Here is a 21650-nt window from a genome sequence, read left to right on the forward strand (position 1 = left end):
AACTGACGTTAGCCATTACCTTAATTTAATAAAAACGAGTAGCGATACTATTACAATTTGGCATTTTTTTATAAAACCAATTACAACTACCAACAGTCATACCTTCAAGGACCTTAATGTATTGTCACATATTGTCAAATTACGAAAAATAAAGGCTAAACTGTCGCGGCACCTCTCCCAAACAGTGGCAGCTGTCGCGGCAAGTCGTGGCAGTTGCCGCAACTTGCTGCGGCAGCTGAGCTTGCCACAGGAAGTGCCTCTACTAGCTGCCGCTGCCACGATTTTAGCTTGTCCTTTCTCAACTTTTGTTCCTGAAATCACAATAACAAAGAGAGAACACAGTCGTAGTAGTAGTAAAAATCACGTCTTTTATTTGCTCAATCATCCACTGTTCAGCCCATATTATTAAATTTCTGCTATAAGTTAGATATTTACAACATCATTCAAGGCCCTTCACAAAATTCACCATGATCATCTTTACAAAGGAATCTATTTACATTGTACAAAACATTGCATACATGTTCATCCATACACCAAACCCTCTTTCCCTTGCAAAAACAAGCAAAAAAACCCACACATTTCTTTATTTGCTGTTATCCCTAACATAAGTTGTGTATTTCTCACTGATGTCATTCCCCACCCAACAACCCTGTGTATTTTTTTCATTTTCACACAGACAGGTATTCACAGACAACTGGTCAGGTACTGAATTACTCATCAAGACTGTCAGTAAGGCAGGCAGTTCATAAGTCCTCAGTCAGGCAGATCACTGTTAAAGATGTGCTCTCCTTGAAATTATCAAGTTTCTCGAAAGCATCTCAGTGTCTGTGGAAGTTGATGAAACAAAATTCAAGCCAATGGAAATATCAATAGAATTAAATGGCAACCAATCGAATTGAACAAAATAAAGAACAGTTTATTTTAGTCATGCTATTGTGCATTTGAAAGCATATTCTAGGTGGGATGGTTTCAGGCATGGAACACCAGGAATGGACCTTGATATGGTTTTAGGGAAACCACTGCTTATTGTTTTATGAAGCCTTTTGTATTAGCTTCAAGCTAGAGGAGGTGACACTGACCGGCTTATATCACAAACACATTTTCTTTAAAAGGACAGTATCCGCTTGATATATCTGTGAACGTAAAGTATGGATGTATTTCTTGGTGTGTATGTGTGTGTATGTCCTCATACAGTTTCCCTCCATGCTGCCAGTGGTTGTCTTTGTGCGAATTGTTAAGTCTTCAGACAGCAACTATGTTGTTCATCTCCCATTTCTGAGTGGTTTTACTGGTGTCACAGTCTGATATGAAGACTTTGTGAAGCAGGTCGGAACGGTCCAGACATTTCCCTGTTGGGATCAGACAGAACATTACTATTAATGCTTGTTACAGGGTTTGAGAAGCCCCTCCTCTCATATGGATTCCTGGAAGTGACCCTTATCCAATGGAGGTTTGTGGTCCAATATAGATCTGTTAAGAGGTATGTTACGTGCCATGTTGTTTTCTCTCTGCTCTCTCTCTATCCCCTCCCCAGTGTCTATTCAAGTGCCACACTTTTTCCTGCCTAGCAGTTGCAGCGTGTGAGTGAACGCGGCTGGGCTCAATCGCTGATTAGTGCCATGGTAGTTAAGAGGCTGGGAGATCCAGACAGACAACCATGTGGGCCATGTACAAGCTGTGTGTGTTTGTGTGGGGATCTCCTCTGTTCAAGCCGTTTGGTTAAAGTGGTTTTAAAGTTGTTGCGCCCTCATCTTGGTGTGAGCTAAAGACATCTTAAAGTAGATTAAGGTATTTCTGTTGGAGGCTGGGAACTACACCAGCGCTGTGAGTCGGGATGGGTTTATCAGCTGTAACCAACGGATAAGCGCAGTGCAGAGCGGCAGCCACGAGCATGCCAGTGGGGCACAACAGAGACACTCACATGCACTAACATGCACTAGCACAGAGGGAGAGCGACTTCCTTCTCTGCTCAGGTAGACATTACTCCTCTATATCTTTATAGAAAATAGTTGTTTGCTCCTATATCAATGCTCTGAATTTGGAATTTAGCACCTGTTCTGTTTTTATACATTCTGTTTTCTTGCCACTCTATCTTCCTGAGTGATCTTGTTTAGTGATTCAACAAGCACCAATACAATTTGTTTTGTTACAAGGCTCCCTTAAAATTGGTTATTAATTAGTTGTATCCACATGACAGTAGGTACTGAGCAAGACATTTTACAGTTGAAAAATAACCATGTCAAGTTCAAAACACACAGTATACACCAGCAAACAGTAAACTACACTGGAATTTAATTTAGTATCAAGAACAACTGCAAACAACAACACAAATATATTAAACTTGAGAAAAGAAAAACACTCATAAACAACACAACATTTCTTCAAATATATCTTCTTGTTACTTATTGTCTGATACTGATATATCTGTGCTCAGCTAATTTTGGCCGATAATATCTTCACTAGTTAAAGAGGCTGAAAACAAAAAGACTGAAAATTGTGCCTGAGCAGCCAGCTAGTGCTTGCTGCATGCTCTGTCTGATCAGATCGCAGTACTTATGTACTAACCAAAGCAAAAGTACTACAGACAACACTAGTAGTGTGACACCATCAGTGACTGGTAGTTTTCAGAGTGTGTGCAAGCTACTGTAGAGCTTTGATAAAACTTTATTCAAATGAAGGCTTCCTAATCTTCCTTCCACTTGTGACATGACAGTTTGCGTGATGACAATGAATCACTGAGTGAGAAATCTGTGGTCCATGTTAAAAAAATGCAGATAATTACCTGTTGTTACATGAGTGAACCGATGGAGATCCTGGAAAGAGAGAGAGTGGGTAAATTCTCCTTCATTCCAATACTTTCTACTTTCTAACTAGTCTGTCTCAGATTCATCAGTGTGCTCTCATCCTTTCTTGTTTGCACACACTGGTGAGTAGAGCGAGGTCAAATACAAGCACTGAAGACATGTTTTGTTTTGATCAGTAGTCTGTTTTTGTCTGTCTCACCTTGAAGTACTTCCACTCATTGTGTTGATTCTGATCACAGTGTGTAATGATGACAGCTGAGTTATCACCTCCTCTCGTCAGGCACTGGTCATACTGCATCAACTGGTTGGCTTCATTGATACGGAACAACTACACACACATGCACAGTGCAAAAAAAAAGAAGCAAAAGCTGATTTCTAACGGATCATGGCAACTTACGATATGAGCAGAATAAGAAAAACTACTTCTTCACTGAGGGACATGGAGTCCAATCGTCCTAAAGTAAGTAAATCAGACAGGGCTGCATATTGTTTGTTTAATCTCTGGCCGACACTCTCATCAAAGACCAAACCAAACCAGATCAAGACCGTCTCCATCTGGATTGAACAGAATTACAGGACAAAATGCAACACAACACATGAGGTGTGTGTGTGTGTGTGTGTGTTTTATTACCTGGTTGCCCCCCATCCTGTGGCATGGTCCTATTTCCACATTGCCCCCATTGGTGTGTCCCATACTGTCAATACAGTAACTTGTCTCAAAGCCTCGAATCTACGCAGACACAGACAGGATGCACATCCACAACTTTATAACACAGGATACTTCACAAAATGGTTCAAACGAGCTGTCGAACAACCACGAAAGAAACAAAAACACGTGTGTGTGTGTGTGTGTGTGTGTGTGTGTAAGCCTACCTCCCCCCATTCTATATTTTTAGGAGGCAGAGGGTAGTGCTGTGGAATGTCATATGCTATTTCCTCCATGAACCACTTGAAGCTCTTGCATCGATGTTCCTCTCTGAAAAAAAAAAATCAGCCAACAAACAGCAAATCATTAATCCACAACTAGTGAGCTTACAGTTTCAATGTGAGCTACTCATGTCTTCATTTCATAACAAATTCTAAAAATAGAGGAATGAATTTTCATCTTATTGGAAATGTTGAGAATCTTTAGTGTCTAAAGTTGAATTCATGCTAAAGATGTCTTTTTAAATGCATAAATAAAATACTATAAAGAGTATATGAATAAATATACACTATGACCAATTCCACAACTGACTGACGAGACGGCGCAGGTTCTCATCCAGGCTCTTGTCATCTCCCGCCTGGACTACTGCAACTCTCTACTCGCCGGAGCCCCGGCGTCGGCCATCAGACCTCTGGAGCTTGTCCAGAAAGCCGCAGCTCGCCTGGTGTTCAATCGCCCCAAGTTCTCCCACACAACTTCCTTTCTCCGTTCTCTACACTGGCTACCTGTAAGAGCTCGCATCCAGTTTAAGACTCTGATGCTAGCCTACAGGGCAGTGAAAGGAACAGCTCCTTCGTATCTCCAGGCCATGGTCAAGCAGTGTTTCTGCACTGTACTTTGGCTCTGAGTTATGCTCTGCTTCATGCTCTTAGATGCTTGTTTGGAAAAGGAAATGTACTTATGACTTCTGGTGACTAGTAGTTCTTTTGATTACCAATGTTGAATGCACTTATTGTAAGTCGCTTTGGATAAAAGCGTCTGCTAAATGACTGTAATGTAATGTAATGTAACTGACATGAACAGGAAAACTAAAACAACTAGAAATTCCTGTATGCGTGTACATTTATCTTCTGAAACAGACAAATTTGGATAATTTGATTCTCTACAATACACTAACAACACTTATATTGCAGACATAAAACAATTCCTGATACTGCACTTTTAGACAATTTTCCAAGTTCATTCCATTTCACAGATGAACAACATCAATTTTGAGGTATGTCAGGTTTTCTGCAATAAATGTATATGAAAACAAAAAGATGCAAGCAACATCAACAACACATTATCTATCTGTGACACTAATGTTTTGAAAATGTAGCAAAAACAAATAAACTTTGGTCATAGCGCTGACACTTTTGTGAACACTTAATTACAATTAATTAAAATAAAGTTTAAGTTGCTTTTTTAGAAACGTTTTCGGTCACAGAAACTCTAATTTGGACAGAGCATTTCCAGCAGCATGTGCTTCTCAGCTCAGGGACAGCAAACTTCCCAGGAAAAAGAAGCCACTGCATTGATTGCTTTGCAGCCTTTTTGCAGCACTTGGACATTGACTACGACAACTCCTACCCTTTGATCCATTAGCCCAGGGGTGTCAAACTCATTTTCACAATGGGCCACATCAGCATCATGGTTGCCCTCAAAGGGCCGGTTGTAACTGTAAGACTGTGTAACTGTAACTACTCCCTAACATATTGTTAAATAACTGTCTCTGCATTTGATTATTGTTTATTCAAGTGTAACAATATTGTACATGCAGTAATATAAATGTAAAAATATATTTAAGCACATTTCTGTTATTATAACATAAATCCTTTTAATTTAGGATTAAAAAACCCACATTACTCTATCAAAGATCAAACTTTTAAAGAGAATATCAAAGACAAATATCATCAAACACAAGTTATTACATTAACTTTGTTCAAAGCTATTTTTGTCACCTCTCTGCATCACTAATGTTCCTCCCCGCCGTCGTCCCATTCATGCAGCTACATCCAAGAGCTCCTCACTGACGGTCAAGTCTGCCTTCAGCCTCTTATAAACACTGATAGATGTATGATGTATCCGTGTTGTCTGTACTTTCATCAACAGCTAATGAAAAAGACAAGTAACTGCTCGTCTCTTCGGCTAGCTGTGTTGTCAGTTCCTGAACTTGGTCTGCGATGGTGTTTCTTCACAAACTGACATTTTTAAAAGTCTGTATCTGGTCGGAGCACACCTGCTCACATACCTTTAGCATGCACTGCTTCAAAAAAGCACCCATTTACCCATAGATTTCATCTGTTGTAAAGCCACGTTTAAAGTAGTCTTCAATGTACTCACAATCCATTTCTATGTCAAATGTAGGGTAACCTAAGCCAAAGAGCTGCTTCTATGACTGTTGTGTTTAAGTATCTTATAATTTTGACTTTCTATCTCATAATTATGACTTTCTATCTCATAATTTCGACCATGGGGATATTTTTATTATCAAATTAACTTTTTTTTTTAATATATTTTTTTTTTCTGGCGGATAAAATGACATTGCGGGCTGGGCCTTGAGTTTGACACCTGTGCATTAGCCAATAGGTTTGAAATGACATTTTCTTACAGTGTGATATCTCGATACATTTTGTACAGGGGCTTTAAGGTGGGTAAATAGTGGTAAAATTAGAAATAAAGTGTTGGAAAACTGAAAGCAAGTGAGATAAAAGACTACAAGTCTAATCATAATAATACAAAGTATGCATATTTTGTTGTATGTTTGTTATACCTGAAGCGTTTAAGGTCACTGATGTCTCCGTAGGCTAGAGTGAGAGTTTCAGGACGGCTGGCGTAGAAATAGTCCTTATAGTCATCCCACCATGTCTCCACCACACGAACATAGTTCTGTAGACACACACATGGGTTATACTTGATATGACATAAAACATATTTTTGCATTCTGAGCTATAATATAATGCTGATTTTATCTGCTGTAATAACCAAATAAATCTAGGACGGACAATATACAAAATGTTACCGTACAATTGATTAGTGGTTCTAAAACCGCACACCTGGGTCGAGATGAATAAACAATGCATATGCACAAAAAACGCCATTTATCACAAAAACTGGGATTTATAATGGAAGAATGTAATGGTAAATGGACTGTACTTGTATAGTTCTTTTCTAGTCTTCCAATCACTCAAAGCACTTCAACTCTACATGTCATCATTCACCCATTCACACCCATTCATACACTGATGGCAGGAGATACAATGCAAGGTGTCACCTGCCCATCAGGTCTAACTAATCATTCATACACCGCCAGAACAGCCTGCGGGAAAGCAAAGTGTCTTGTCCTTCGACATGGACTAGCAAAGCCGGTGATAAAACCGCCGATCATCTGATTGAAAGATGACCCTGCTCTACCGCTGAGCCACAGTCGCCCCAATGTGCAGTGAGAATGAGTGCACCTCACTCAGACTTCAGACCAGGCTGGCGAACATATGTTTTTCTACTAGAACAATCGGGCTGACATAATAACGTGGAGACTAAAGTAAGATGGAATGTAATAATACTAATTGTTTATTCGGGTTGAAAACCAGTTTTACTGATTTTGTAATTTAAGTGCAATCTATCCAAAGATCTGTAAAATGTCAATCAAAGCCACATGTATAAACTTCTTTACATTGGAGGTATCATGTTATTTCTCCCGTTTATGATCTTTACAAGTTATCCCATATTGTGAAGCTGTGAAGTCTGTTTTGATACGAGCGCTGTAAACTTAACAACCAATTACTTTTCTGACTTTCAATGACAGACACAGCCTTGTCGAAAGACAAGTGGAGCAGGTACAAGTGGAGAAGCAGGTAGAGGTAGTACGCAACAGTATATGCAAAAGGTATAGTTAAGGGCATGTCTGCGGCCATTTTGTGATCAACTGTGGTAGTGGAAATGAGGGATGTGCACTTGCGCCCATTTCCACAGTGAACATAATTTATAAAATAGAAACATGCTTACACACAGCTTTATAAATCTGATAAAACCAATGCAAGTGCACATTTCTGTCTCTGAAGTTTACAGAGTATTAGTCATGAATCTACACAGATCAAAGCATCAGTCACTACCTTCAGAGTGGGTGACGATCCAACATGTGCAGGTGGAGGGTTGCCTTGCCATCCCTGCAGTCTGTAGATATGTCCGATACGAGAGCAGGGTACAAAGAGCAGCTGGCCACCACACTGCCAAATCTACATAAGAACAGAAATAATATATATACAAAAAGGTGAATATTAGTCTAAATGCTTAAATGGGTATGTGGACGTTCAGCCTCAGTCTGTATAAAACTGGCCTATTCCATGTCTACCTTATATGATATTTCAAAATTCTCTCCTCCCCATATCTGCAGTCCTGGATCATACAGGCCCAGCTCAAAGAAGAAGTCTCTCTCTATAGCAAAGAGACCACCCGCCATTGCTGGAGACCTGCAGTTATAAAAACAGACAGACACATCCAGAAACAGACGTGCTCAAACAGGTGCATCACTAGCCGTGTTTCCATTCAATTGTCAAGCGAATTTAAAGTGAACTTTTGAAATGTCGCAAAAAAGACAAAGAAATGCACATTTCCATCAAATGGTTTACAGCGAATAAACAAATAAACGAAGTTGGCGCTATAGGCTACAAATGGTTGTAATCCACCATTAAACAGAGTGGAAGAAGTAGAAGTTGTGAACTAGAAACAAAACAAGTCGGCTTGGCCCTTTGTACGATAGAAAAATGGAGAGAGGTCTTTGGGAATTTCTTTCAATTGGGCAAGTTTTCAATTTTCTTTTATGTCAACTAGTATTGACAATGTGTAATGCTGTCCAGAGACAAAGACAAATATTTACACATTATGGGAATATCTGAGAAGATGCCGACGGCAGAAACAGACGATCAGTCTTTAGTCTTAAGTGAGTTAGATGCTCTCTATGTCAGAATTTATTTGGCAAATGCATTTCTGTAATCTATTTAGTGTATCAACTTTTTTCCGACAAAGACCATCTTAAAAGAGCGTAAAAAATGTTTTACTGCAACTGAGGAAGTTTTGTAGAATTTTTGCTGTTGCCATAAAACTTTTGTAATACAATACTTCAAAATGCGCATAAAGATATGTGAATGGAAACACGGCTATTGTGTAGCTCAACATTAGTCTTCACACTCAATTCAATTCAATTTAGTTTTGTATAGCCTCAATATAACTCAAGGTTACTGTGTCATTATCTATTCTTTTAAGGTTGGTCTGAAAATCACACATAATTCAGTTAATTTCTGTCAAAACTTTGGCATCTACATAGCCTTTAATCAAAGGTGCGTAATTCTATATTCAGCGCATGTCTATGATTGAGGGATTAGCCTCCACATGGCCCTCAACAAAGAGATGTTGGCATGGCAAAGGCTGAACCGATGGCTATCAACAAACAGTGCTAATAGCACAAACAGCAGCAACGGTGTTGACAGAGCCAACAGTGTTTACCTGGGGAGGAAACGCACGGTGGGTGCTATGTTTCCGTGACTACAATGTTGACCAGGACTTTGACTTCCTTCTCTGCTCAGGGTGACATTACTTCACTTGTCTTTACATAGCTAATACTTGTTTGGTGCTATATTAATGCTCTGAATATAAAATGTAGCACCTTTAAAGCACATTCAGTCATTTGCAGTCTTAATAACAACACAAAGAATATAAGTTCAGACTGACAAGGAAACAAAGTCTTTACACAATAACAAATTAGTGGAAGCAAAGTGGAGGAAAAAAGACTGACAGGACACGAAGAATGAAAGTGATTGGGGGAAAGTGGGGGTGATGGTGCCCCAGTCCGAACCCGATTCACACCAGAAGTTCCCCTGTAGACCCGACAAAATGTCCCAACACAAACTCATCCCTCCCTCTGCTTTTAGATTTAGACCCCATCTTTTCTCACTGAAGACCATGCCGTAGAGGTAGATTCACAGACTCCCAGACTCCCAAAAACAGGAATTGATTAGGTAAGTTAGCCTTAATTACTGTAGTTACAACAAAAACATCACAAAGTCAAATTTGGAGTAAAAGACGTTTGAGAGTAAATCCCACAAAATGAAACAAACAGGGCGAAACATTGAAGCACAGACAGTCAGTGGACAGAACAGTAGTAAGCTACTCCCCATCAGAACAATTCGATAGTTTGGGTTTAGTTAGTTAGTTGTGATATGCAGTAAGGGTTAGACTGATGATATATTTGATATATTTAAAGTTTAACAGTATTAAATATTAGCTGATGGTACCCATGCACCCTGGTAAATTTAAGCAGTTCTACTGAGATGAGTTGGTTTTCTGTATTTTCATCCCTCTGATTAGCATTTCTAAGTTAAGTTAGTTGAGGTAGTGATAGTCTTAATGTCAGACATATCATTAGTACTTGTTAAGGTTAGTTGGGATGTTTGTCTTCTGTGTTGATGACAGTGTCCAGATTAGTCAGTAGGGATTGGTTTTCTGTACCTATATGGCTCAGTCTGAGTTTTTCTGAGTTTTTTTTCTGCTTCTCCCAGAGGTACTCTCTTCCAGATCATGCTCCAATCCCAGGCTCCTCTAGCGAAGCCGTCCTCATCTCCTCCACCCTGGGCCTCGATGGTGAACCTCTGGCCGTGGACGGAGTCGATCATAGGCACGGTACACACCGTTCTGACAGAGTGGGGGTGGGGTCATGCATACAAGATACACGAGGGGAAGAGGTGTAGGGGTGGTGTACATGAAGGAAAATACGGACAGCAGTGCCAGTAAAAGACACAAAGACATTGGGTGGGGTGTCGGAGACCAAGACAGAGCGAGACACAGTGGAAAATAGGACAGGTGGGATGAAGAGATGGGAGATGGAGAAAACAAACAGAACAGGGATGAGTGTTAGCATGCTGGCTGCGGTGAATGTACCGGTAGGGCTGGGTGGTATGTTTTCTCTGGGCCTTCTCTCGCTGGCTAAGCGGTACTCTCTTCCAGAGCAGGCTCCAATCCCATGCTCCTCTAGCCAGGCCGTCCTCATCTCCACCTTGCTGGGGCTCCATACTGTACTCATTACCATCTATATAGTCTATCAGTGGTACTGTACATACTGTCCTACAAACACACACACAAAGACAGACACACACATAAATCTTTGTCTGTATTGGGCTGATTGCCCTGTTTAAAATGTGAGTTTTACAGCTGAGATATGGAGCAAAGATTCCACTAACTGAATATTTAAACTTTTTTTTTAACAATGACAGAAAAATCAGAAGGCCGTCTGTCATTTTGACGGACTGGAGGACCAGTAGTTGGACTTGGACCACTACGGGTCACTGTGCAGTGCCGGTGCAACTGCGCCACAAGGGCAGAAGGAGCACATGCTGCAGGATTTCCTCCCTGTGGAGTAACAGCTTGCAGGATCGGGAAATCCTACCTCAGTGAGTCTGGTGATTCCATCATTTTCAAAATTCAACGTCTAAATCCATATTTGTTGGAAATTTAGCCTTTCAAAAACTAAATTTTTCCTGCAATCAAAAACCTGTTTGCTCTCCCACTTGCTGCCCCACACACACACACACACACACACACACACAAAGAGGCTCGCAGCTTCAAAAGCTTCATTCAAAAACCCTAATAAGAAGTTTGAATGTAAAATACAAACAAACGGCACAGTGTGAATGAACGGCCAGCTAGCGGACTGTGAAAAGATAATTTGACAAAAAGTCTACTGGATAAGAAACACAGACTTTAAATAGGCCTATGTCTTATTATAATTTAAAAATGTAATTAAAATGACATGTAATAATAGATTATGATGGAATTTTTACAACCCTGTAAAACGGACAATGAGAAAGTCTAGCGCAACCATGTGTCTTGTGTCATTACTAAAAAGATTAAACAGTTCTGTGGCTCACACACAGTGTAACATATTGTAGAAGCTAAGCAGCAGGAAATGCACGGCAAATTAAAGTGCACTTCATATCACAGAATCATTCCTGGAACGTGCAAGATGCATAAACAGTACATACAGCCTGCAGAGTTGGTGCAGATGCAGCACTCAATGATGCAGTATATACCGGTGGCCAGGCCCTTCTTATGAATAAATACACTGTATGCATGGTACAGACTCATGCAGCAACAGTGCTTTAGTACACTGTTACAGCTGAAAGCAGAAGCAAATTTAATGCAGTAAAACATCTGGAACAATTGATGGACATGTATACATCTGTAAAATAAAAGCAACCCATACATCTCTACCACTGTATCAAGACAGAAAAGACACGCTAAATAGTGATAATTATGTATTTGAATGAGCTGCACACAGTGAGCCTTTAGTTTAGAATAAAGGTAAGAGATTAAACAGATATCAAAATAGGACATGAAAAAGGATGTGATGTGTAAAAGCTGCCATGTGCATGCCTGCATACACCAACAGTGGATTACTGAAAATCTGTATATAGAAATGGTAGCATAAAAATGTTTGAACAATGTTCCCTGTTTAGATCATAACATACTGCCGACCATAAAAACTTCAAAATGTTTAAGGAAAGATGAGTTAAAATTGAATAGATAGAATGCAATTGAGTAATACATAATCTGTGATGGATGTCGGCCAATCTTTATAAAGTCAAAAGTCGTTGACAGCCATTATCAAGTGTGTGACGCTCAACAGGTGTGTGAGTGTGTTACCTGTCTTTTGAAATAGGGGCAACCAATGGACCATACCAGTTGATTCCAACCTCGCAATGAGCATCCAGGTAGATCAGCACCTAGAAAACAAACACACACAAACACTTGGATGCCTGTGTTCCTTTGTTTGATGAGAATGTCATGGTGTCAGTCTGATCAAATCTACCAGCTGTTAATTAGTGTTTCACACCTAGTATAAGCTGAGGGCCCAACGTTAGCAACTGCATCTGGAATATTGTAATACAAACTAATTTTGAAGGTAGAGCCACTGATTACAAGTGAAATATTCACACATTAGTGACAGTAGTTGTGGTAGAAGCAGCAGAAGCATCATGATCGGATACCTGTCCTTTAGTGGCCTTGTTGGCTCCGATACTCCTGGCCTGGATCAGTCCTTCTCGCTTCTCATTTCTGAAGAGTTTTACAAGGCCGTTCCATTGTTTGATGTACTCCTCCAAGCGCTCCTTTAGATGGGCTACACACACACATACACATGCAATACCATGTTACACCATTACAGTTTACTTTGTAAACCACCAATGGAGGTACTTGTTTGACACCTGACAATAGTTGGATTTAATAAAGTGTGTCCAGAGCAGCTCTCATCTTTGAACAGGATCCACTTATCTCTGTTCTTTCCACCATCTTTACAAGACTGTTACAGAGTTACGCCACATCACACACATTCATGACAGGTCGGTCTCCATCAATAAAGCAGCAACAAGCTCTACTTTGGACTCTATGGTAAGATGAAAATGTTGGATTGTTTTTCTGTTAAAGCATGTGAGAAACTGGAGGTTTAGCGAGACTATGAATCTTGTGCTCCACTTGAATAACATCCCTGGATAGACTTGGTCCGTATGGAATGGAAACAACATAGTTAACACCTAATGACCTTCCCTCTTGGGACACAGAATAAAACATATGTTGCTTTTGCACCCTGCAACAATCACAATCCGTTAATAACTAGAAAAATATGACTTCACCTTGCTGACAGAGGTGAGTAGTCAGCTATTCATAAGGGAGCTCTCCTTAATCTCACTGCTTATTTTTGTGCCTTGATGCTGAATTATTCAAGAGATAATAACAATGCAACTACGATTACATTTTCCCCCACTCATAGTATGTGAGGAAAGCAAACCCACCTTTGTTGCTGAAGTCATCTATCATGACTATCTCAGCCAGGTATTTTCTGGGAGTCCTCTTGATGACACTGTGGACTGTTCTCATCAGTGTAGACCAGCCTTCATTATGGAAGACTATCACCACACTGGAGGTCATCAGTCTGTCATCATAGTGCCAGTACTTACACCTGGAGAGGTGGGACAGAGTGCCAAGTGCAGGTCAGTTATACTCATTCATTACAGGTACCCATTAGGAATGTTGCTGCTTTCAACTTCATGTCATTCATAGGATGTGTGGGCGTGTGAGTGAAAATAGTCATCTAATGCAGTGTGACATGCGTTGGTGGAGAAGCCTATTGAGTGGAGTTTGTGGGTAGTGATGTGTGTTCTATGTTGTATTCTGTTCCGTATCAGTTGAGTTTTAGAGTTGTCATGCAGAAGGTATTAAGGGTGTAATGTAAAACTACTACTCTGTTTATGTCAGAAAATATCTATATTCGAATGATACTGTAAATGGGTGGGGCTTATATTGGGAGTTGTTAGAAATTGTCTGATATGCTTCATTTTTTGCATTAAAGGGATAGTTTGGGTGTTTTGAAGTGAGGTTTTATGAGGCTCCTATCTATTGTTAGTGTATTACCTACAGAAGATGGCGGTCAGCATGCGCCCCATTTTGGAGAAACAGACAGGAGTACCAACACAAGCAGCAGCAAAACAAATTTAACCACCTATAAAGGTCCTAAAAATCAATATCCGTTTAAGTGTACACTATATATAGAATATTTATGCCATCAGACAGCCCTTTCTGGCAGGGAACTGAAACTGAAATGTATCTATGCCTGTATATGACCTACATTAGTAAACGAGACCATCAGCAACAATATTGGCGTATTAAATTAGATATATATGTATATATATATATCTATATATCTATATATAGATATATATATAGATATATATCTATAAATATATCGAGAGAGAGAGAGAGAGAGAGAGAGGGCTGTTTAAGTTGTTGTTAGGAAGTTAAACGGCCCTCTCTCTCGATATATATATATATATATACATATACATATATATACAGTATATATATATATATCTCGAGAAAGAGAGAGTTGTTTAACTTCCTAACACTACCTCTAAGCACCTTATGATACATGATTAAAATTACTAATATTAAGATTTCTTATCATTTGTTTTTTACAAATATATATATATATATATATATATATATATATATATATATATATATATATATATATATATATATATATATATATATATATATATATATATCAGTGGTGGGCCATCAGGGCCAGCTAGGCCTTCTCTGCTGGCCTAGACAGAATCACAAAATTAAAGTCATTATCAGACTATAGACTGTATCATTATCTAATATCATTATTAGATTTTGAATTTAGATAGATTGAGGAGTTTTTGGTAAAGGGGTGGAATATAACATTGAAAGGTGTAAATATTAACTTTGTCTAGTATAGTCTGCTTGATTTGCAAATACTGGATTGGGCAGAAGAGTTACATGTGTCCTGGAGTTGGTCGAAAGCAAGCAATTATTGAAAAGATGGATCAGGCTGAATCCTCTCCCTTTCTATTTTTGTATTGTTTTTCCAATACAAAACATTTGATGATTCCATGGTGGAGTTTGTTCTGGTGGAGAGAGATTGTGGTGAAGGATGTTGCGTTGATGGTGAGATAAGTAAAACATCTTTCTTGATGGTTTGGTCAAGCAAGAAGATGTCTTTAATGTGTGGATCTGGAGTTACTGATTGTTCTAAGCCTAGCCTTTAATAGTTGCAGTCATTTAACCAATGTTTGTATACTGTAACCATATGGCTAGGAAATAAGACTAAACGTTTGGAGTGTTTAATCCTCCAAGAGATTTAGAAGTTTGGTTTCCAGTAAAATGTGGGAACTGCTGAGCTGAGAGAGGAGAGAAAGCCTAATGGTCAAGGATAAGAAAAAATGAAATATCACTCCAGCTAATGCAATTTTCAAAAAGAAGCCATGGTAGAGATTGCCAGAAGAATTTAACCTACAGCTGAAATAAAATTAAGCTGATTTAGTTTGTTATTTCTGTAAGTTGACTTAACAACCAGTACAGCTCCGTCAATCTCGTTCACGCTTTTCAGAAGATGACGCACCCCTTCTTATTTCCACTTAAAGCTTAGGTTTAGTTGACTATTTCTCAAACTGGCAGAACAAATCAGAGAACCATGTTTACCACTGCTTTCTGTAAAGACGACTACTATTTAAGTTAAGGCTTGCCATTGTTAAAAGTTGTGTCACAAAAAGTCTGCTCTGCAGAGAGGTCATGCAGAAACGCATAGGGTTGTCAGGTAACTAGAAAATTGTTCCAAATTATTCCAGATGACATCCTGCAAGTTTTGGCAAATATGTGCAAGCACCCCTTTCTGGTAAATTACTTGGTAGCATAAATGTCATATTAATGGGGTTTAACTTAACTAATGGTGTGATCGTTAAGACAAAAGATTAATTACATTTATTTTGTTCACTTGTCGATTCTCTGCATTCTTTTGTCTAAAATACAACATGTACGTACACTGCTGTTGCCACTGCCATTTGTTAAGTAGAGGGCGTGGAGTATGCCGACCCATACATTTAAGGTAACAACAATCCAAAGAAAAACAGCACTCTTGTAATGGAGGATGTGTGTTTTTTGATGTTTTGTTGTGCTTATTTTTTTCAGTTTGGTGCTGGATGTTACCTTAAATGTAACAGTAAAAAATATTGCTGAAATACATTGTCAGCCTTTGTTGGAGTTTCTGAAAAGGCTCGGTGGGACTCAGAAAGATGGCAAACATGGTTCATCCGTCAATCCGGCAGATTGTTTAGTGGGGTGTGTACGAGTCACACCTCTGTGTGTCTGTGTGCGTATTTGCTTAGTTAATCTAATCATCAGGTGTTTGGGCTGGTTTGGTGCTAGATGAATTAGGCCCTGTTCAGACCTGGCATTAACATGCGTCTTGGGTGATCCGATCACAAGACGATGGCTCTACGTCAGTTCACCTGGCACTAGAATACGTCTCCACATGAACCACAAGTGACCACTTGCTCATACGTTAACACTCATACTTTTACAACTACAAAATTTGGCGGGAGACAGCAGTAGTGATATCCTGTATATTAGTGAATTTGGGTAGATTTCATGAACATAAAAATACACAGAGATCCAGAAAGCCATGGATGAGATGAGGTAGGCAGGTGTCCGATCTGTGCAGAGCACTGGAACAACTGAGTTGCCTCTTGATGCAGAGTATATGTTAAGGGATTTTATTTTGAAAGGTCAGAAATTAAGGAATGAAACTATTATATGCTGCTGTTGACAATGTGGGAGTTATAAAGTTTTTGCTGTCTTGGTTCAGTTCCTCTGTATTATCATTTTATTACCTTCATAAACTATAGCCGTTACATAACCCTCGGCTACAAAAGCTGTTGTGGATCACTGCTCTCGGTGGGCAACACACACACACAAACACACTCACACAAGTCAGTAGAGTAGGTGGTCCTTCAATGTGGCCCAGGACACATTCCCCTACACACTGCTAAATGAATGTGCTCAGACCACCTTCGAATGTGGTCTAAACGATCGGACCTCAATGATTCCTCAATGCATCTTGAGTGCATTTGTGATCGGATTACCGAAGACGCATGTTAATGTCAAATGTGCTAGTAAATTATTATGACATGTTATGACATATTAGGATTAAGTTGCAAATTGGTGAAGTGGTGTTGTAATAGTAATCTAGGGTGGATCACAGGTAAAACAAACAACAAAGTGAGGAAAGAAGGTGGCAGAATTGTAGTCAGTATGAACAGCAGTACTCACTCTTCATGGCGTATATCACTGATCGTTCTGTCCAGTGAGATCATGTCACTAGCTACCATGTTGAAGCCAAACTCTTTGATGGAACTCTGGACGGCGTCTTTGTACTCTGGACCCAGGACAAAAGGCTTGGCTCCCTCTCCAGGACCGCCGAGGACCCCCGGAGGCTCAGGTTCCTTGGGTTCAAAGTTTCCCAAGATACCTTGCTTCAGGATGGGGCTGGTGTAGGTTTGGGTGTGGGGCTTGAATGTCACATACTGCTGCTGGATCACCTGTTTTTGGTTTGGCTGCTGGTCGGGATTATGGGGATGGTTGGCTCCACCTGGAGACACCAAAAGATGACACAATACCACAACATGCAAGCGCTAATAAAACTCTACCTAATGTCTTTTGCCCTCATTTTCTGATTTCAGAAAACCTTCTTCTGCTTCTGGGATTTTTTTAAGGACCTCATTACAGATGTTGATCCAAATCCCTGTTTGTTTACTTGGTTTGCATTGTTATCAGCTACTAGGGCTGTAACTGACATTTACTTTTAATAGAAATAAATGTTTTGATGTTTTTATCAGTTTTGTTATGTCATCCAATAGCACCGAATTTCCTCCTGGCCCATGGTTGACAATTTTAAATATCAAATCATCAACAGTGTGCAGAGAGATTTTGGAAGAATTACTCCTTTCTGGAGTAATAAATGGGACAGATTAAACATCATTTAAATGTGATTACAACATTGCATTACATTGACACTTTCGTTTGAGTTGCCTTCATATGGTGAAATATCTTAACTTTTGAAAATGTATAAAATGATGAGAGTTGAACAGATCTTAAACCTCTGTTGGACAATGAGTGTATTGTTGTAAACAAATCATAAACAAACGTAAATTCAACAGTTTCCAGATGTACTGCATTTACTCTCTTGAACTTTTTTGATACAGTGTCTAACAGCCTAACTACCTTGCAAACACTCTTTCCTGGTAAAATTCACACATAAAACTTGTACATGTTATATATGTATCAGGACCTTTACAATGCCAAGTGACCTTTACAGCAGTGCCTGCTAAATAAAAGTCTGAGCCTTTTTCTTAAAAATGTAGAAGCTGGGTTTGTTTATGGGATGTTTAAAGATGGAACTGTGCCTCACCATGTTTGAGTCTGATGGAGTTGAGGTCGACCTCCACCCCTTCCACATGAGGCCAGGGCACCACAGGCTTAAACTGATCAGCTAGGTCTCCTTTGGGCAGCACACCATCATCCTGTGTGGAGGATACGACAGAGACATTGCACAGAATGCACATTATTAACATTACATCAGAGAATAATACAGTGGTTGAACATGCTGGGACAAAGAAAGTAATGAGTAATAATAAAACAATACGATTAACAGCTACGTGTATCATTTGGGAAGATTAATTAGAGCTGATAAGAGCCTGTCACAAGTAATCACTAACAGAGGGGGATAAATGTAGCCTACATAATGCTCTGTGGGTTTGTCATTAGGAGCTTTTAAAGATCATTTTCCTCATTATTTGGTTTTAAAACATTTACGGCATGGTTGAGTCAGACCCAATTAACCATTTAGGGAACCTTATGTGTGTTAAATTGTTGAATTTTTGACCTCTGGTTGAAGAATTATGCCGTTTTGTTTGTTCTTATGCACGCACACAAGGTTTACAAAAGCACATTACTACCAAGGATTTTACAAAACACCACTGATTTACAGTTGTGCCTTTTGACGAAACATGTGTTTGAACCTTTGATTACCAAATTATAATCAGTTCATCTTTGAGTCCAAGTGACCATTGTTGCCAAATTTGAGGACATTTCCTCCTGAGACACCGCGTTCACAAGAATGGGGCAGAAGGACAGACAAACCGAAAACATATTGCCTCCGGCCACAGCTGTCACCAGCACCGAGGCATAAAAAGGCTCCTATTGATTGTACCGAAGGTGAGCAAAAAAGTCCACCATGTTGATGTGATTCAACAATTTCAATGACCTACCCCCCAAGAACTCAAACTGCTGTCAGAGCTGAATAAATTAAATAACAAGAATAGAGGTCTCCAGAAGGGACATTCATTATCAGAGGACCAGTGACTTAAAGTAGTGCTGGGTATGGAAAATAAATTGCACACACATGCGCTTAAAAACATAGTAGTTACCACATCCACTTCACAAACAATGTTTTTGTAAATTATCATTCATTATGATGTTATTTTCTTGTTTGAGAGAACCTGCTGTTAAATGTGGAGAAATATACGTTGTTTGCACTTAAAATAAATAAAGTTCATTTTATTTACAAATGAATATTATTATATTATTATTATCATTATTCTATATGTAGAATTTTTTATTTTCTTGCACACTAATTCAGTTTGAAAAACCTACTGTTAATTTTTTTTTTCAGTAAAACAAACTGAACAATAAACTGTGAAGTGGAAAAGTGAAGTGATATGTACTTATTTTAGAAAGAAAAACAAATATTTTATAGAGTTTATATATTATAATGCATTAATTCAAAACAAAGAAGGTACGACCCATATTTGGGGTGGGGGGGGGACTTACAATGTTCCTATATTATCAAAGGGGGGCTTGACAGATAAAGTTTGGGAACCACTGCATTACAGAATGTATTATTTGGAGAAGACAGGGGAAGCTTGTCGGCACACTTATACACTACCCATACATGTATCACGATGCTGCCATTCACGCTTTAAAGCAAATGTCTGTCGGAACGCATTTCCGTATCAAAAAGAAAAGATAACATAATTTGACGGTCTAACTGGTCTTTTCAGAAAGCTATATCACGTGACGTATTTACTTCAGGAGAATGGTATGAGACAATGTTAAAAACATATTCCTGGTCGAAATAGCAGGACTTTCAGCAAAGACATAAGTGAACTCATGTCAACTTTCTAGACAGTTCCTGCTTAGCGAGGCATGACGCCAATATGTGACATATGCGGATATGTACCCGGTGTGATTTAGGAATGCAGAGTTAATGGTAACAGTGACATGTGAATAGAGCTACTATACTCGTATTAAACGACAAAAGTTGCAACTGTGATGTTACATACATGTGTCAAATTACTACATAAGCAAAGAGTATCGAGGCAGCTAAGTTAGTAGCTAGCTACGAACAAATCTCCATGACAACCGATGTAAGTTAGTAGCTAGAGCTAGCCATACAGCTGAATGAATGCGTGTTACCATTCCGCTGTATTAGGAATGATGTTCTTACTATTTAAGACACACACTCTGCTACTATGACCCTACTGTCATTATCAGTCACCATCCCTATTACTCATGTCGCATAGCTAACGGTACGTGTATTATACACTTCGATGTGTTGGGTTAGAGTCATGCTAGCACGGACTATTGTTACGTGCAGTTCGTCTTTGGACACTTTAGGTTAACTGGGTTGCTGTTGTCAACTCACCCGTTTTTCAAAGGGGTTTTCATCGTTGGGTTTCGGCGACAGAGAAGACCAGAGCACCAACAATCCAAGAAAGGTCCCAATGAAAAGCAAACTCCGTAAAATAAATCCAACTTTCAGCCTCATCCTGGAAGCTCTTCCCGGGTAGCCAGGCTGAAAAAAGATAAGCTAGATGAGTTAACGTTAGCTGCTAACGTTATTGCCCCTAGCGAGGGCTAATCGGCTGGCAGGATAGGCAGCCAGCTAACAACTAACGCTAGTTCTAGACGACACTGGCATTAACTCGACAGGCGGTGGTGCTTTCCGCTAAAATGATACTTTGTATTGTGCCAGGCTAATGGAAACGGCTCCTTTCCGGATCTAACGCGGTGTCCTTCTTGACAGTTGGTCTCTCCGACTTGCTACCACTGTTCTGCCCAGCCCAGAGGTACACGCCTGTAGCGGCATTCAATGGCAAGAATGTTGCCTGATATATTCTGTAATGTACATGACGTACATGACATTAGACTCTCTCATGGACTCTCAGGTATTAAAGCAGGTTCACTGGGTGTGGGAAGAGTAACAACAGGTCTGTCTGCTTTTTCGAACATTCGTTAGGTGTGCTCCTCATAATGAACCTGTAAGGGCTGTGGCTCATCGTTGCAACACCCACGTCAAATAGCCTACTAATGCAGAGATAATTATTATAAAGCGGTTATTATATGCATTAGAATAATAATACATGTTTGTAGAGTGTTGTCTTTGTAAATGATGTTGTTAATTTCAATTCGATCTGTTGTGTTAGTTTCAGAATACCCTCAGACTATCCAACATCACCTCTCAGAGGCCATTTGACACGTCGCCATTCCTTAGACAAAGGGCTTCATTGCCAAGAACAGAACATATCAGCTGTAGGCTGCTTATATGACTTGAACTGAGAATCTCCCAAGACTACTTGCTAAATGTGTGTTTAAGTCTGCAGCCAATCACAAATAATTATTGTCATAATGCCTTAATAAATGACCTCATGACAATTTAAAAAAGTCTACTGGCCTCATACATTGCTTTTGCA

At 39.5% G+C, this 21650-nt stretch overlaps 1 protein-coding gene across 3 annotated transcripts; it reads right to left on the reverse strand.

Moving 5' to 3' along the window:
- Nucleotides 1-348: 348 nt before the first annotated feature.
- Nucleotides 349-21183, reverse strand: galnt7 (UDP-N-acetyl-alpha-D-galactosamine: polypeptide N-acetylgalactosaminyltransferase 7). Of its 3 annotated transcripts, XM_068726870.1 has the most exons (16): nt 20603-21183; nt 18308-18419; nt 17170-17488; nt 13329-13495; nt 12528-12658; nt 12184-12263; nt 10423-10605; nt 9994-10176; nt 7841-7958; nt 7602-7724; nt 6263-6378; nt 3678-3780; nt 3436-3534; nt 3004-3132; nt 2783-2813; nt 349-1349 (listed from the first exon to the last, which is right to left on the reverse strand). In XM_068726870.1, the coding sequence occupies exons 1-16, from the start codon at nt 20723-20725 to the stop codon at nt 1243-1245; spliced, it is 2124 nt and encodes a 707-aa protein (XP_068582971.1). In that variant the 5' UTR covers nt 20726-21183; the 3' UTR covers nt 349-1242. The 3 variants fall into 3 exon arrangements, with proteins under 3 accessions (XP_068582971.1, XP_068582970.1, XP_068582969.1); XM_068726869.1 differs by lacking the exon at nt 9994-10176 and having other exon boundaries at nt 20603-21182; XM_068726868.1 differs by lacking the exon at nt 10423-10605 and having other exon boundaries at nt 20603-21179.
- Between the last annotated feature and the right edge of the window lie 467 nt (nt 21184-21650).

The sequence above is a fragment of the Cebidichthys violaceus genome, unplaced genomic scaffold, assembly GCF_023349555.1.
Source record: "Cebidichthys violaceus isolate CVI_PGR_0920_01 unplaced genomic scaffold, fCebVio1.0.p SCAF_4, whole genome shotgun sequence".
Taxonomy (NCBI): domain Eukaryota; kingdom Metazoa; phylum Chordata; class Actinopteri; order Perciformes; family Stichaeidae; genus Cebidichthys; species Cebidichthys violaceus.

Excerpts from the sequence above, each read along its gene's own strand:
- galnt7 (XM_068726870.1), bottom strand. The coding sequence starts at position 20,725 with ATGAGGCTGAAAGTTGGATTTATTTTACGGAGTTTGCTTTTCATTGGG. Across the intron at positions 3,781-6,262 it reads AGTGACCTTAAACGCTTCAG|AGAGGAACATCGATGCAAGA; the intron begins GTATAACAAACA and ends TTTTTTTTTCAG. Across the intron at positions 2,814-3,003 it reads ATGAGTGGAAGTACTTCAAG|GATCTCCATCGGTTCACTCA; the intron begins GTGAGACAGACA and ends CTCTCTTTCCAG.